The 16,788-nt window shown below is 36.7% G+C and overlaps 1 protein-coding gene across 3 annotated transcripts in view; it reads left to right on the top strand.

The window, feature by feature from the left end:
- The window catches only part of LOC125074876, a 114,220-nt gene that overhangs the window by 88,624 nt on the left and 8,808 nt on the right, over positions 1-16,788 (top strand). For all 3 annotated transcript variants that reach the window (XM_047686336.1, XM_047686335.1, XM_047686337.1), the window contains 5 exons: positions 1,191-1,413; positions 11,065-11,176; positions 15,505-15,658; positions 15,918-16,020; positions 16,388-16,639. In XM_047686336.1, the coding sequence (XP_047542292.1) occupies positions 1,329-1,413; positions 11,065-11,176; positions 15,505-15,658; positions 15,918-16,020; positions 16,388-16,639 (706 nt within the window). In that variant the 5' untranslated portion in view covers positions 1,191-1,328. The remainder of the gene's footprint in view (positions 1-1,190; positions 1,414-11,064; positions 11,177-15,504; positions 15,659-15,917; positions 16,021-16,387; positions 16,640-16,788) is intronic.

Here is a 16,788-nt window from a genome sequence, read left to right as displayed (position 1 = left end):
CCAGACAGGTGTCCGTTAATCCTCCCCCCTTTTAATACTTAATACCCAACTAAGCAGGCGGATAATGTCATATAAAATTTTATAATACACTAGTCGAACCTGCGGCTTTACCCGCGCGAATATATGAAACACAAACTTCCAACCCCGCTTTACCCCCTTAAGGGGTGGAGTTTCGTAAAATCCGTAAATCTTATCCGATGTCCATATCCTTTGAGGGACCTACGTGCCAAATTTCAAGTTTGTAGGTGTTATAGTTTCTGAGATTCGTGATATGTAGATTAAACTCGTCAGAGTTCTAAAAAGTTTTTTTTTTTGGGGCGAATTCTCTAACGCTGCGTCCAGTGGAGTGAACAGTCGCAAGTCGTCAAGTAAGGGAAGCGTTGTGCTGGAGCATTAGTTCTCTTTCTATTGTATACGTGTTTATATAATACCATTTGACGACCTCCGTGGTTGAGTTGTGTGTACACCGGTATTCATGGGTACGCCACTCTGAGGTCCCAGGTTCCCGGCCGAGTCGATGTAGAAAAAGTTCATAAATTTTCTATGTTGTCTTGGGTCTGGGTGTTTGTACCGTCGTTGCTTCTGATTTTCCATAACACAAGTGCTTTAGCTACTTACATTGGGGTCAGAGTAATGTATGTGATGTTGTCCAATATTTATTTATTTAATTTGTTGTTTTTTTGTTATGTTTTAATGTAAAGTTTTTTTTTTAATAACAATTTGTCTAATTCCATTGTATCTGTTATTTAATACATAATGTTTATTATATATTAACTTTTTTTTTTTTAAAGTAGAGATGGCCCTGTGCTTAGAACGCGTGCGTCTTACCCGATTGCTCGTTCAAGCACCACTGAATTTTCATATGCTTAATTTGTGTTTATAATTCGTCTCGTGCTCGGCGGTGAAGGAAAACATCGTGAGGAAACCTGCATGTGTCTTATTTCAACTTAATTCTGCCACTTGTCTTCCACTAACCCGCCTTGGAGCAGCGTGGTTGAATATGCTCCAAACCTTCTCCTCAGAGAGAGAGGATGCGTTAGCCCAGCAGTGGGAAATTTACAGGCTGCTAATGTCACAAGATACGACATATCTCTTTATATTTTCTAATAATGTTTGTGTTTTATGTGTGTGTCTGTGTGTGTGTGTGTGTAATAAATAAATTAATTAATCGTGTGTTATCCTTGTTCCAGGTAAAAAGAACCACCGAAGGAGTACATTCCAAAATAGCTAAACCCCCCTCTTTTTGTATAGACTGTATATAAAAATAAAACTGACCAAAATTTTTCTACCAAACTTTTGAAAGCAACCAAAGTGCTTGAATAAGGAACATGATGGTGCCGCAGCAGTACTGTCTCAGGTGGAAACACCACCACTCGAACGTCCAGAGCATGTTCGCTCAGCTCCTCGAGAAAGGTGAGGTGCATTTTGTTTTCCATAGACACCAACTATGATTAAACGATGGAGTCTTTGACGAACTCTCTTGAGTTGTTTTTGACTGGCTGCGTTCTGTTTTTATTTTATTCGCGGTAAGATTGTTTTTTTTTTATTTGTCATGATGGTAAATGGTCACTGTCGTCCATGTACATTGGCTTTGTGAGAAATATTAACCATTCCCCTCATCGCTGATGTTCCACCGACCTTGGGAACTAAGATGTTATATCCCTTGTGCCTGTATCAACTATGGAACGGCTGGACCGATTTTGACGGGACTTTCACTGACAGATAGCTGATGTAATAAGGAGTAACTTACAACGATAACTTATTTGTTAAATTCGAACGCGCACGAAATAGATAGTTAGTTTTTTTAATAATATATACTTTCAAAATATTGCATAGGTCAAGGATATTAGATTGTCGTTAGCCGGAACCGCATTGAACCTTCAAAACACTCGAAATGACTAGACATTCAAAAATGGAATTGTTTTTGCATTTAACTTATTTGTACTTCCAGGGTTCCCTTGTCCAATGTAAAAACTCTCATACTCGCTATACATATAAAATAAATACTACAAAATCTTCGAAATTAACTTAAAATTTTGCATAGTTAGTTAGGGACGTAGACGGAGGATATTTGATATTTCAACAGTAAGGGGGGGGGGGGCTTTCGAGGGCTAATATGAGTAAGCCATTATTTTTATTATTAAATCGTCGTTCAAAGCCAATCTGAGCATTCTAGAACAGACTAGAGTTGATCGATAATTAAAAAAATCACAAATGTTAAAAATAAATAAATAATTTAAAAACAAGTTTTCTATTTTCGAATACGTTCCGAATTTAAAAAAAAAAGGAAGCAACGAACTCGCTATCGTTCTTATGTAATTAGTTTTATTGATTCGATCGTTCTAGAAATAGATTCGAAATCTAATATACGAATATATTTATAATTACCTGAATTGTTTATTAAACCGAGTTGGTCCAGTGGTTAGAACGTGTGAGTGGTAACTGATGATTGAAGGTTCTATCCCGGAATTTCTAGCACTGAATTTTCAAGTTCTTAATTTTGTATGTAGAAGGAAGAATTAGTGATTAACGCTCGTATCCAATGACTCACGTTGATGCAGCGTGGTGAAGTAAGCTCTAAGCCTTCTCCTCAAAACGTCAGATAGGAGGTCTTTGCCCAGCCGTGGGATATTTCTCAAAATGTTTAGTTAGTCGACTGTTTCAAAAGTCAATCAGAAGTGAATCGTCGTAGTTTTTTCACGATGCGAATCACATGTACAGATGCGAAGATTATCAAATTGGCCAATTAATTAGTTTAAAGCTTATGTTCGTTCGGTAATCGTTTAGAGATAAGACGTAGTATGTTATACGAGATTGTATGTACGATAAAAATGTGAGGAATTAATATTCATTGATTGTTTTAAAGTATTTAATTAAATCTCTACGCAGTACGATACAGAGTCGCTTCGCGTCTGAACGCTTGGATCTTTTGAACTACGCAACGGATTTTATTGCGGTTTTCATCAATAGACGGAACGATCCAAGAGGAAGGTTTACATGTATAATATACATATATGCATAATATAGTAGAGAAACGCCGATAATTTCACTCTGTCTGTCCGGTATAAAATTGAGATTTTTTCTTTGTGGTTGTTCTTCGAACTTAAATTTGTATCCGTGCGAGTAAGCGAGACGGAAAGATTCTAGATATATATATATATATATATATATATATATATATATATATATAAACATAAAATTTTTAAAGTCTTGTTTAGGATTTCATCAGAGGAATGCGAATGCATTTGGGGGTCCCCCCAAGACTGGAGGCCCGGGTCGAGCCGCTCCTGTTAGTCCGCCACTGTGTAGGAGTGTAGTATTTAGTTATTTTTTGTTATTTAAAATGTACAGTGTAAACTCTTGTATTGGGGTATCACACTATACAAGAATTTGTTACCTACTTTTACTAAATAATTTCTGAATATGCCGACGGTGTTTCGAAAATCTATAAATAAATAGATCATGAGAAAGGTCTTGAACTTGGACGTGGATGGATATAGAGGAAGGGGACGACCAAAGTGACGATGGATGGATTGTGTGAAAGATGATATGGCTGGAGAGAATGTTACTTGTGAGATGACGTCAGACAGAGAATTATGGAAGAGGACGTGCTGCGCCGACCCTAAATAAAATTGGGATAAGGGCAGGAGGATGATGATGACGATCTCCGGCATATTTAGCTTTAGTCATCCCTGAGTTATGTAGGATATGAATGTTATGTCTTCTTTTTAGTTTTGAATTCGTTTTTTTTTGTATACTTTATTTTATGTTTGTTTGTTCCCCGCAGTCCTATAAATATGTCTCGAGACCGGTTGACATTATAACTTGAATAATTGATAATAGTTTTTTTGTAATAAGTTTAAAAAATCAACTGCTTATTATCCGTTTTTGTTGTGGTCGTTAAAATATACTGAGCTACTAAATATATGAGCCGAGATGGCCCAGTGGCTAGAAAGCGTGCATCTTAACCGTTGATTTCGGATTCAAACCCAGGCAAGCACTACTGAATTTTCATGTGCTTAATTTGTGCTTATAAATTTATTTGTAATTCGTCTCGGCGGTGAAGGAAAACATCGTGAGGAAACCTGCATGTGTCTAATTTCGACAAAATTCTGCCACATGTGTATTCCACCAACCCGCATTGGAGCAGCGTGGTGGAATATGCTCCAAAACCTTCTCCTCAAAGTGAGAGAAGGCCTAAGCCCAGCAGTAGGAAATTTACAGGCTGTTAATGTAAACTTAATGTTAAAATAAGTGTTAGGCATCAAAAAGTAGGCTATATCTTGGGGTTCAAGCGTGCTTGATAGCAAAATCGGTTCAGGGTTCCGCCCTGAAAGAGCAACAGACGGACAGAGCTAGTTTCGCATTTGTAATGTTGATATAGATATTTATCATTCCTTAAATCAACCATGCGCCATTAACCCTTGGGGCTAAGATGTCATGTTCCTTGTGCCTGTAGTGTTCGTTCCGCGATAGAAATTGCTATAGATCTTAACATACCAATGTCCTTTAGAAGGTTATAGAGACATTTTGTATTTATACAGTACTTTAAGTCGTTTTTTTTATGAATTCTAAAGCAATATTTGAGCCTCTGACCCGTATTTGTGAGCTGATTGATAGGTTGATTCATTGAAATTACCCGCGATATTTGCCGCGAAACTGGTATTGCAACTTTATCGTTAAATGTAATATTTGTTGAGACCTGGCAACACTTGTCCGTGTAATCAGAGAAATGATTCGTTTCACACGTTAAATAAACAAACGTCTTAATCACGCGTATCTAAATATATATAAAGGCAAATCTCCATTATCTTAAGAAATTACAATAATACAATATAAAAATTATGAGGAACAAAGGCGATTCGTCGCAGACGTAGACGCCGCAACAATGGCGGCGGTCAACATTCCCGCCAACCGTCGATACGACGCTTCAATCAGCTGTCGAATCTTGTTTCTTCGTAATTTTATATAAATATGTCATATATATTGCCTCGTTGTTTTTAATGATTAAAGTGTAATCAATAAATTAATCTCAGATAAGGATAAGCTTCAGTTGTGCTATTTTGACTGTTAATGGGACACTTATTTAGTACAAAAGTAAAGGAAACATGCTTGGTGGCACATAGGGTTAAATGGTGTTAGGTCTTCGTGCAAGCCCGTTTGAGTAGGTACCGCCCACTCATCAGATATTCTACCGCCAAATTATATTCAGTATTGTTGTGTTGCGGTTTGAAGGGTGAGCGAGCCAGTGTAACTACAGGCACGAGGGACATAGCATCTCAGTTCCCAAGGTTGGTGATGTAAGGAATGGCTATTATTTCTTACAGCCCCATTGTTTCTGGGCGGTGGTGATCACTTACCATCAGGTGGCCCATATGGTCGTCCGTCAACCTATACCATAAAAATGGTTACATATCTCCGAAATAATTACATATTTGACCTTGAATTGAAGCGACGTCATTGGTCGAGAGTCTCGATCATTTCGGAGATTATGACATTTATTGTTTCGTAAAAAATGGCGTTTTGAATGTCAGTGTAGTTGTTATAGGAACTTTGCAAGTGATATTTAAGTGTTTTAAAATAGATGTATAAAGATATATTCTTACAGAACAGAACTGAAAATGATTTTTATATCGAATAAACTAATAACTATCTGACTTTACAATAACAAATGAGATGAGTTACTTTAAATGAATTTTATATATAAATAGCGTAAGCCGATTTTTGTCCCAGTGATTACGGGACGATAGCTGCACGTAGAATATCGGTAATGGTCTCGTTTTGAGGAGCTCCAGCCGTAGATGTGCAGAAAATATTGCAAATTGTTAAAATTTAACAAAGAATTAATTTTATAGAGAGGAAAAAAGATACTGTCCGATTAGTTAGCGGATATTCAAGAAAAACATGAAGTACGTGAACTAAATTAAAGTAAATTGTTATCGACAAACTCGAAGTAAAGTATACTGTTTGACATTAAAAATTTCATTTAAAAAAAGGGTTCATCATTTTGGCGCCAAATGTAGATAAGTGACTTCTAGTTGAATGAATTCAATTAGAAATAAAACCTGTCATAGGTTTAGAAAGTCCCAAAAAAGATTTTGAATGAACGCGAAGTTTCGCGGGAGACACGCTAGTTATAATTAATAACAAAAAACATCTAATATGTCAAATTTTCTATGACTCGAGAATAGTACGTCCGAAGCATCCGAGCTTCGCGCCAAAAAGTAAACCCAAGCCTATTTGACAGGCGATCGCGACTTTTTTTTTTTAAGCGTTACGCTTCAAGGTATTGTTGCATTCGGTCGTAAAAATCGTTTTCGGATCTATTAGAAAATCGTATGGAATACGTAGATCTGAAGTTTGTTTATCTGTCCAGCTTTTGAAATAAGAATCTCGGCTTCCACGCATATTTTGTTTTCTTTGTGTTCGACGATTTCTCCGAAACGACGGACGGTGCTCGTACGAAATGACCACCAATTAAGAGCCACGACGCCAGTTTTATTTAAAATTCGAGAACTGCAATAAAAATATCTGTCGACACATTAAATTTGAAAATAAAAACCGTAACTTTAATTAATTGGGAAGTCTCGGGTCGGAATCGTGATGAGTTTTTCGGTGACAGGGGTTTGAGGAAGCCGTTGATTGTTTTTTTTTTTTCTAAACTTGTGGTATTTAAGTTATTTTGATTGATGTACAAGGGGAAAGGTATAAGGCCAAGGGGAGAATTCAATTCGCAGCTTGGTCGTAGCTGAGAGCGAAACCTACTTCGATGCGATCCCGATTTTTTTTTTCTATCGAAACACAACTGGATCTTGTTTTAGGAGAATAGGTAAACGGTTGAACGGCAACGTTTGGCGTTTCGATTCGATTGCGATTATGTGACCATTTGTTGGTAGAACTGTCGCCCTGGCATGCCCCTGCTGAGCTAAGGCTTAGGCTATGGGCTCCGTCGTACTCACTCCCAACGCAAAATTAAAGCTTAAATGGAGGGGCAAGAGACGAGATGGCCCAGTGGTTATAACGCGTGCGTAATCAAACAAGCACCACTGAATTCATGTGCTTAATTTGTGCTTATAATTCATCTCGTGCCCGGTGGATGAACACATCGTGAGGAAACCTGCATGTGTCTAATTAAAACGAAATTCTGCCACGTGTGTATCCACGAACCCGCATTTGCCCTCAAAGGTTCCACAAACGTTGTCCTCAAAGGGAGGGGAGTACTTAGCGAAGCAGTGGGAAATTTACAGGCTGTTACTGTTGGAGGGTTAAGGTGTATAATTAATAAAGAGGTGTAAATTGATGATTTAGATTGTTGACCAGTAGAGTTGTTATCGAAACCAAAATATTCTTCATTCGATCAAGCTCATAGAAGCACTTTTGAATCGATGTTAGTGTTGAATTAAATGTTCTACCATCGAATCCGAAAGTAGATTCAATCGACAGGAGCCGGCAAGAAACTCGGTAGGTTCTCGATCGTATCGTGTTATCGGATCGTGTACGATCGTTCTCATGTCTGTCTGTTCGTCTGTCATTGTAGTAAACATCGATCACTTGAGTGATTAGGTCTAGAGTATTGAAGTTACTGGGTTTCTCTTGTCCACCATTTTAATTACTTATATGTATGTCGCATCCCCTTCCATCGCTCGCATCGCTCTTCCTCCATTACTCGGTGTTCAAATTAAATCGTTAACGGACTTCTCAATGTTTTATTTTAACGGAAAAAAATCGGCAATAACAAATTAATGAATGACAGCTCCATCAAAAATGCAGTGTTGCCGTTTCGCAAAATCGATTCCGATTCAATTGTCAACTTGACATTTCGATATCGAGAATTCATTGACTAGCAACACCAAGCATAGTTCTCGATCGTATTAACAAAAGGCGTTGCTCGTTCCTCGACATATATTAGAGTATATCCTACCTAGAAATCAAATATAACCTAGGAGCCAGGGAATCATTAAAGTATAAATTTAAAGAAATTAACATATTAACTGTTGCTTCTCAATATATATTCTGTAATGTTTTGTATGTACGGAAAAATATTAATGTTTTTATAAGAAAATGTGATTCTCATAACATTGGTACAAGGAACAAACACAATCTTGTTACTCCTGTTACTCGACTGCATAGTCAGTAACTCTTTTGTGGGGCAATGTATACGGTTCTACAACAGGATCCCAGAAAGTGTTCAAAATGCTTCTGTTACGAAATTAAAAAAATTTGTTAAGGAACGCTTGTGCAAAAGGGTACCATACAATTAGTGAGTTTATGTTTGATAGCACACCTTGGGAATGAAACGATTGCCTCCTGGCTGTTTCTATTCATATACAATTATGTGTCTAATTAATTTGACAAAAAAAAAGACCCGCTAAGTTTCTTTCGCCGGTTCTTCTCAGGTCAGGGTGTTCCTTTTTCCGAACCGGTGGTAGTGTTTAATTTGACCTTCAATAAGTAAGTGTAATACTTCTATATCGAATAAAGGAATTTGAGTTTGAGTTTGATATACTAAGTCCAATTTTAACAATGTCTTATTGACATGAGCTTTAAATTTTTTGATAAGCCAAGTTAGAAAATCTGTCGTATCTTAACTATAGAAACGAATACCGTGTCCCGGGAAGGATTGTGTGAACTTTGCGACGTCGGTAACTAGGTGTTATTATTTAGCATTAGCAGCCCGTAAATGTCCCACTGCTGAGATAAAGGCCTCCTCTCCCTTTGAGGAGAAGGTTTGGAGCATATTCCACCACGCTGCTCCAATGCGGGTTGGCGGAATACACATGTGGCAGAATTTCTTTGAAATTAGACACATGCAGGTTTCCTCACGATGTTTTCCTTCACCGCCGAGCACGCGATGAATTATAAACACAAATTAAGCACATGAAATTTCAGTGGTGTCTGCCTGGGTTTGAACCCGAAATCATCGGTTAAGATGTACGCGTTCTAACCACTGGGCCATCTCGGCTTATTATTTAGATGTATTGTGTATTATGTAGAACCTTATTCTACCCCTGAGAAGCTGGGTCTGGGAACTGGTTATCACTCCACTTTTGACCGTTTGAAATTCAGACGTTCGACGCGGCGAGCGTGCATTTTATGAAATAACAATTTATTGAATATTAAAATGTATTTATTTAAGAGATTTAAGAGATCAGAGAACGGATTAATAACCTGTATCGCTGTTTAAATCCGATCCCGCGGTACTGACTACCGCTAATTATATCAAAATAATGTTCAATTTGAAAATAAATTAGCATAAGTTTTTAAAATTTTCGCTTTACATCCTTTGGGTATCTTGTGAGTTTGTAATTGTTTGTAAATGGTTTCGTTTTTTCGGGTTCCGTGTGTAGGATGTTAAAACGATACATTTGTACGATCGTTCTCATGTTTGTCTGTTCGTCTGTCATTTTCTGTCTGTTGTTTTGAGTATTGAAGTTACTGGGTTTTTCTATTAAGGAATTCTCAGTAACAGCCCCGTCTGAAAGCTCTAGAAGGTCTGGAAGCATTGTTTGTGTACGTACCGAAATTAGGAAATCAAAATATACTTTATTCGTGTAGGCTTTTACAAGCACTTTTGAATCGTCATTTAACAAACAATTTAAAGTAAAGCTACCACCGGTTCGGAATGTAGATTCTACCGAGAAGAACCGACAAGAAAATCAGTAGTTACTCTTTTGGATTGAAATGGATTGGATTATGATATAATACTTGCCAACAGCTAGCAAGTTTCGTTATTTCTAACTATCTAAAAATATCTAATCTTTACTAATATTATAAATGTGAAAGTAACTCTGTCTGTCTGTCTGTCGCTCTTTCACTGATAAACCAATAAACCGATTTTAACGAAATTTGGTACGAAGCAAACTCTAAGGAAGGACATGGGCTACTTTTTTGCCAAAAACGCGAGTGAAGCCGCGGCCGACAACTTGCTAGAGTATAACGAAATAAGGTATTAAACGACTATTTAGAACAGTTCATTCATAGCTAAATAAATGCTATAATTATCGTACAATTTCCATATGGCACGTTATAATCATTCTTAGAACTGTCAGAGGCATTTGATCAAAACTGCCTCGGGCTGATTTGACTGCATACAAATTTAAATGTTTTACGCAAATTAAATTGTAATATATTTAACTTGAAGTGGTCATATTGAACCTATTATTTTTTTGCGGATTTACCAGCATTCTCTTTGTAATGTAGATTCTAGCAGGGAACCTTTGAAATGTTTTACGAGACTAAAAAGTATAGTCCTATTAAAAAATTTTATACAAATATATTCCCTAAACAATTGAATAAAACATAAAGTCAGTTAAACACGTATCTCTTTCCATCCTAAAGCGAAGATCTCATGTCAGATCTACGCCATTGTCACTCTAGACCGCGAAATTTTAGTTTCCCGAGTGGAGTTTTTGGCATGTTTTTTTAAATGTATGAACTATTATCTAATTTATCATTTGTATACATTGAGGGCCAAAATCTATATCAATACTAATATTATAAATGCGAAAGTAAGTCTGTCTGTTACGTCACGCTTAAACTGCTTAACATATTTAGATGAAATTTGGTGTTGAGATAGTTTGAGGACATAGGCTTTTTTAATTCACTCCTCGTGAGTTTAGAGTCGAGATGGCCCAGTGGTTAGAACGCGTGCATCTTAACCGATGATTTCGGGTTCAAACCCAGGCAGGCACCACTGAAATTTCATGTGCTTAATTTGTGTTTATAATTCATCTCGTGCTCGGCGGTGAAGGAAAACATCGTGAGGAAACCTGCATGTGTCTAATTTCAGCGAAATTCTGCCACATGTGTATTCCGCCAAGCCGCATTGGAGCAGCGTGGTGGAATATGCTCCAAACCTTCTCCTCAAAAGGAGAGGAGGCCTTTATCCCAGCAGTGGGACATTTACGGGCTGCTAATGCTAATGAGTTTAAAATTCGTCGTAGGTTTGCGTGCTGTATGTAAAGTTTTTTTATATATTTAGTGCGTGTAATGCAGGTTCAGCTAGTAGGTATATAAAGATCTAATCATGTTCTATATTTTTATAGTATATTTTATTATTTCCAGAACGCTTCTGTGATGTCACGCTATACTGTTCGCCGAACTTCGCGACTCAAGTACCTAACAAGGACACCGTCGATCCGCAGAACATACGAGGGGTGTCACTCAGGGCGCACAGGTTGGTCCACTATTTTTTTTTGGATTTAAAGACGAAGAAAGTCCCTATACCGTCTGTATTATATTATTTTGTTTATGAAACGCTTTTGATGACGCTGTTTACAAACAACGATACTTAGTATCGTTGTGCACCTATCTAACTGACTGTAACAGGATAAGGGACGTAACATCTTCGTTCCCGAGATCGGTGGCGTATTAGCCACGTATGGTATGCTTAATATTCCTTACAACCTTATTGAATAGTGTTAAGCTTTTAGTTGAAGCGTACCTCAGGGCATTATTGTAAGTCAGTTTTTATTTATGTTATATGATTTAGAGAAAATGAAAACGTTAGTGGAAGACGAAATGATAATGATAATTCTAAACGACTTATTATGAATGTAGATATATTATAATCATAGAGTTCGTCAACCGTATTTATTCAAATTAATTCAACCATCGTAAAATAACGTCAAGGTACGCGTGTGTGTGTGGACGTTGTCTGGTATAGTGTATTATAAAAGATCGTCTAAACGATGACACGACTACATAGATCGTTAACAACAATCGTCGAAAGCAAAAAATTGAAGTGCTTAAGTGGAATAGTGTAATTATAAATAATGATTTATTAATCAAGAACTGTTAGTAGTGTACCATTTGTCAGAGCTGTTAGCGCATCTCATGGAATACGTAAATCTAAGGTTTGTTTATCTTTACGCCTTCGATCGGAATAGGCTGTATACATATGTCCATCGGTACCATCAAAGTCAAAGTCAAAAATCTTTATTCAATATAGAAGTGTTTACACTTGCTTATTGATTGTCAAAAATCTACCACCGGTTCGGAATTTAGCACCTCGGACCTGAGAAGAACCGGCGAACGAACTCATCGGGTTTTTTTTTTTTTGTTTTTGCTTTTTTTGTTCTTTTCTCGATGAATGGGTGGTACCATCAATGGCGTGCACTTCGCGGAAGCACAAGTATAACAATATGACGTTATTATATTTTAAAATTTAAATATTTTCACGCAGGTGTTTTTTTATAAACATGTTTAATGGTGAAAACATGTACGCGGTCGTTCTTTAAATTACTGTGCCGTTTACGATAAAAATACTCTCGATAAATTAGATGTTTTTTTTTTTTTTTTAGTTTAATTAATTACAGATAAGACGTTTAATACAGTTAAAGATTCATTCTGATTTGATTGTCGTGTAAGAATTCTTGTAGTACCACTTGCGCGGACGCTGATAAAATTACGGACTTCTTTTTTTTTTTTAAATATTTAATCTGTATTTTATGCGTTATGGTATTATCGTTTGTAATAAATATTGTAACAGCAAAGTGGACTTACATATTCGTATTGGTAAGTTTTTTAAGTGATTTAAATAAGTTTGTGCTTTTTTAATTTTTTTTTTTGTTGGCTGACTTTCGATAATGTCTGTTTCGAAAATGTTAATAATGTAAATGATAATTTTATTTATTTTCAATTAATTAAAACAAATATGTATTTAAAAGCTGCTTTGAGATGGTTCAGTGGTTGGGATGTGTGACTTTTAACCGAGTGATCAGAGCAGGACAAGATTTTTTTAATTTTTAATTATTTTTTTTGGTAGACTGGTCACCTGATGGTGAGAGGTCACCACCGCAAATATATAATTACACTGTAAATATTGACAATTCCCTCATATCGATCCCCCCATTTTCTTGAGGTACACCGTCCAAAAAGATTATATACGATATTAGATGTATAGTTACGTGACGTAAGATTATGTACATTACTTAACTATAATATTTAGAAATGAAATCGTTGTAGGTGGAACACGACGCGTCAACAGTTTACGTTTAGCGCAATGGTCGCAGGAACGATCCTGACCACTTGGTCTATTGTCGTCCCCACTCCTAACCCGAGTTATAAACTTAAAAGTAGGGGTAAATAGTAATATTAGTAATTCCCTAATTAATTTGGGGCATTGCTAGTATTATTTTTAAATCAAAATTCGTAACAATAATAGGTGAAACAAATGAAAATTCAGTAGTTTGAACCCGCAGTCATCGTTCCGACTAGTAAGCCATTTCGCCTCAATAAATAATTCGAGTGATAATCATTCGTAACGAGGTTTCGAAGCTATTTCTAGAACGTTCGAATTAATAAAATCAATTTCATAATATCGATAGCGATCGTTGCCTCCTTTTTTTTTAAATTTGGAATGTATTCTAAAATAGAAAACTAGTTTTTAAATTTGGAACGATGTCATTTATTTTGAACGTTTGTGCATTTTTATGTTACGTTGCTGCTTTTTTTAATTTCTTTTGTTTTTTTTTTTTATTTATGTTTATCGTTTTAAAATTTAATTTGTCTTTCTTTTTTTTTCATTTATATATAAGAACGCAATTTATATATAAGTAAGTACCTAAGTTATATTGTTTAATTTTTATTTTTTATTACATAAAATATTTCGTTAACCATAACAGCCGAACTTCATATTTTAATGTGACCATACGTTCTGTTATGACTGGGACACTCAAATTTCAAAATGTAATCTAACATTTTTAATAGTTACAGTGTCATGTTTCTTTGGGCGGTGGTGATCACTTACCATCAGATACCATGATCTAAAATACCACTATTAGGTACCTAATATTAAAACAAAATTATACTGATAAAAAACTCTTCAAACAGTAGTATTCAGTATTGTTGTGTTCCGGTTTGAAGGGTGAGTGAGCCAGTGTAGCTACAGTCACAAGGGACACTAATATATACTATAACACTTTAGTTTCCAAGGTTTCTTACAGCGCCATTGTCTATGGGCGTTGGTGACCACTTACATCATCAGGTGGCCCATTTGCTCATCCGCCAACAAATATCATAAAAAAAAAACTCTTTATTTACCCTTAGACTATATGAAAAGGTTTTTTTTATAATATATGTGCGCTCAACTGTAAATATATATATATGTTAAATACAAAGAAAGCTAATAGAAATCTAGAACGTACGACCGGAAGTTAACACATCGATGTATATATGTGCATATTTGTTTGATTTGTTTTATTATTATTACACAAGTCGTAGATTTGTCGATAGACGTAAATGAATGGATTTTATGCTTATATGTAACTGTGACCATACGTTCCGTTTTCGAGGGGGACAGTCCCGTTTTCAATACACGTGTCTTGTCATTGTGCTGCAGATAATATTTTATAAGAAAGGTATTCACGTCGGATTTTATGATTTTGATAAATTTTTTTTTGTCTTAACTTAATAATAATAATAAATCTTTATTATTTATTTATTTTGAATTATCAACAAAAGTGACGATCTTATGGTTTAAATTATTTAAGCTCAAAATCATAATATACAAGGTTTTGATTGTACTTTTGATTACAGGTAATTACAACATACATATATTAACTTATTAAACTGTATAAAATGTCTACAAAAGAACTATATAATATCGCAGTCCCGGTGCAAGACCGATGAAGATTAAGTGTCCTGAAGCAACCCCTTATTTGGGGCAATAACCTTACTTTCGTAGTACACATAGTTTCCGTAAGATAGCGTGGTGTCATTATGGTTTTGGCGCGTATAACGGCGACGCTTGGAGAACGTCAAAGCTTTAAATGCTTCTCCTGAAAAATTGCATTTTCGTAAAAGTGACGGTCTCGCACCGGGGGTGCGATATTTTAAAGTGCGTATCATTTTCGAAATAACAGTTACGTCCCACTCTCGAACGGAATTAGTGGTCATGCTAGGCAAATGGACAAAGATAATTAATGTCGACGATAAATCTTAAATTAATTGGACTAGGTTCTATTTTGTCTAACGAGACTTTTACCGATGTCCTTTCGACCGGTTTACCAGACCGGAGACCAGCTACACGCGCAGGAAATATAATAAAAGCACACGTGATTGAGGAAAGACAGATGAACTTTGTTTTTAGACTGGACACACTAGTTTTTGTCTTCAGCTTCGAGGCTTAAATGGGGGGGAGGGTTTGTTGTTAGGTATTAGGTGCTCTTCTGTCACCCTGATAATGTGTATGCGAAATTGGATGATGATTAGTTAGTTAGGACGAGAAGGCGTAACATACAAACAAATAAACTAATTTTAGCATTTATTATATTGAGTTGAAATAGTATTGAGATCGTCATTGTAGTATGCGATCCAGTGATATCCCCCAAAGGATTGGGTACCGCTGTGTTTGTGGATATCCTAGTGAACGGGGGTGCACTACGCGTACCGGGCACCGGCGAGTCCCACATAGCCCCTTCATTTTGGAGCGCATGACCAAAATCGATCTGGTGGATATGTCTTATTGAGCTGAATAAACACTTACTTTTCATTTCTTCACAGAGTGGTATTGGCAGCATGCTCCGAGCTGCTCGGGGCGCTGCTGGGTGCTCACGAAGCCCAAGGTGAGCCGGTCCTCGTCATTGACGGCGCTGAACCGCGACACCTCAAGGCTCTCCTCGACTACATGTACACCGGAGAGATGAACGTGCACCACGTGAGTGAAAACGTCACCATAATTAGTTTTCTCTAAACTTAATTTCCATCTTCTTTCATCATCTTCACCATGTCAGCCCATTATAACTATTTCTCGGTATAATATAATAAATCATCTTGTGCTCTACAGTGGAAGAAAACTTCGTGAGGTATCCTGTACGTGTCAGGTGAAATGCAATACGGGTATTCCCCTCATAGCATTACAGCAGCTTGGTGGAGTAACGGTAATATTAACAACATTCTTGTGTATCTTCTTGCAGACCCAGTTGGCTGGTCTGCTGAAGACGGCCGAGGAACTTCGTATAAAAGGGCTCACGGATATTCGGTGGAATAATAAGGATGAACCCCCCGATTGTACTACAGGTAAGACTGATATATCTTAACCTAAGTTGAAGTTCCGTCATCATGAGCGATAAGCTTAATCGGCTGGACTATGAACTTCCGGTTCATGACACACAAGTGCTTCGAAAAGCACGGCAAATCTGGCCACTTGATGGTCAGTGGTCATCACCGTCCATAGACAACGGCATTGTAACAAATTTTAATCATCCCTTACATTGTTAATGTAAACTATTCTTGGGATCTAAAATGGAATATTACTTATGTCTGTAATTACACTAGTACAGCAAAACTAAAGTATGCGGGCGTGGTGAGTACCCTTGCACAAGGTCCCATCACAGATAATATAAGTAGAACTAAATACTAAAAAGTCCGATTACATAAATTTCAGGAGCAGTAACGACAACCGCCCACGAGAAACGACCGGCAGACGTGAAAGCGATCGAGAGACATGAACACAAAAACGCGGAGAAGACTCACGATTGCAAGAACACACAAGAGAAGAATACACAGGACTTGAAGAATACGCAAAACACAAAGAATACTCAAGAGAAGAATGTCGATAGGAAGACGCCAGAGTTCGAGAGTCAGATCGAACCAGAGGAAATGGAAGACTTGAATAAGGAAAAGTTTAATGTCAATGGTGAGTCTAGCGGTAGCGGTTACCATTATAAGATTAGACAGGTAACCTGCCTGACCAGGATAAATAGTCCATTATTAAATGACCCATTATAAGTCCAGATATATAAGAATAAAATTATCTTTTCAGTATTTGAACTTGCCTAATTTGTG

The sequence above is a fragment of the Vanessa atalanta genome, chromosome 28, assembly GCF_905147765.1.
Source record: "Vanessa atalanta chromosome 28, ilVanAtal1.2, whole genome shotgun sequence".
Taxonomy (NCBI): domain Eukaryota; kingdom Metazoa; phylum Arthropoda; class Insecta; order Lepidoptera; family Nymphalidae; genus Vanessa; species Vanessa atalanta.
Note: the sequence above shows the minus strand (reverse complement) of the source record. Positions and strands in the feature narration are given on the sequence as shown.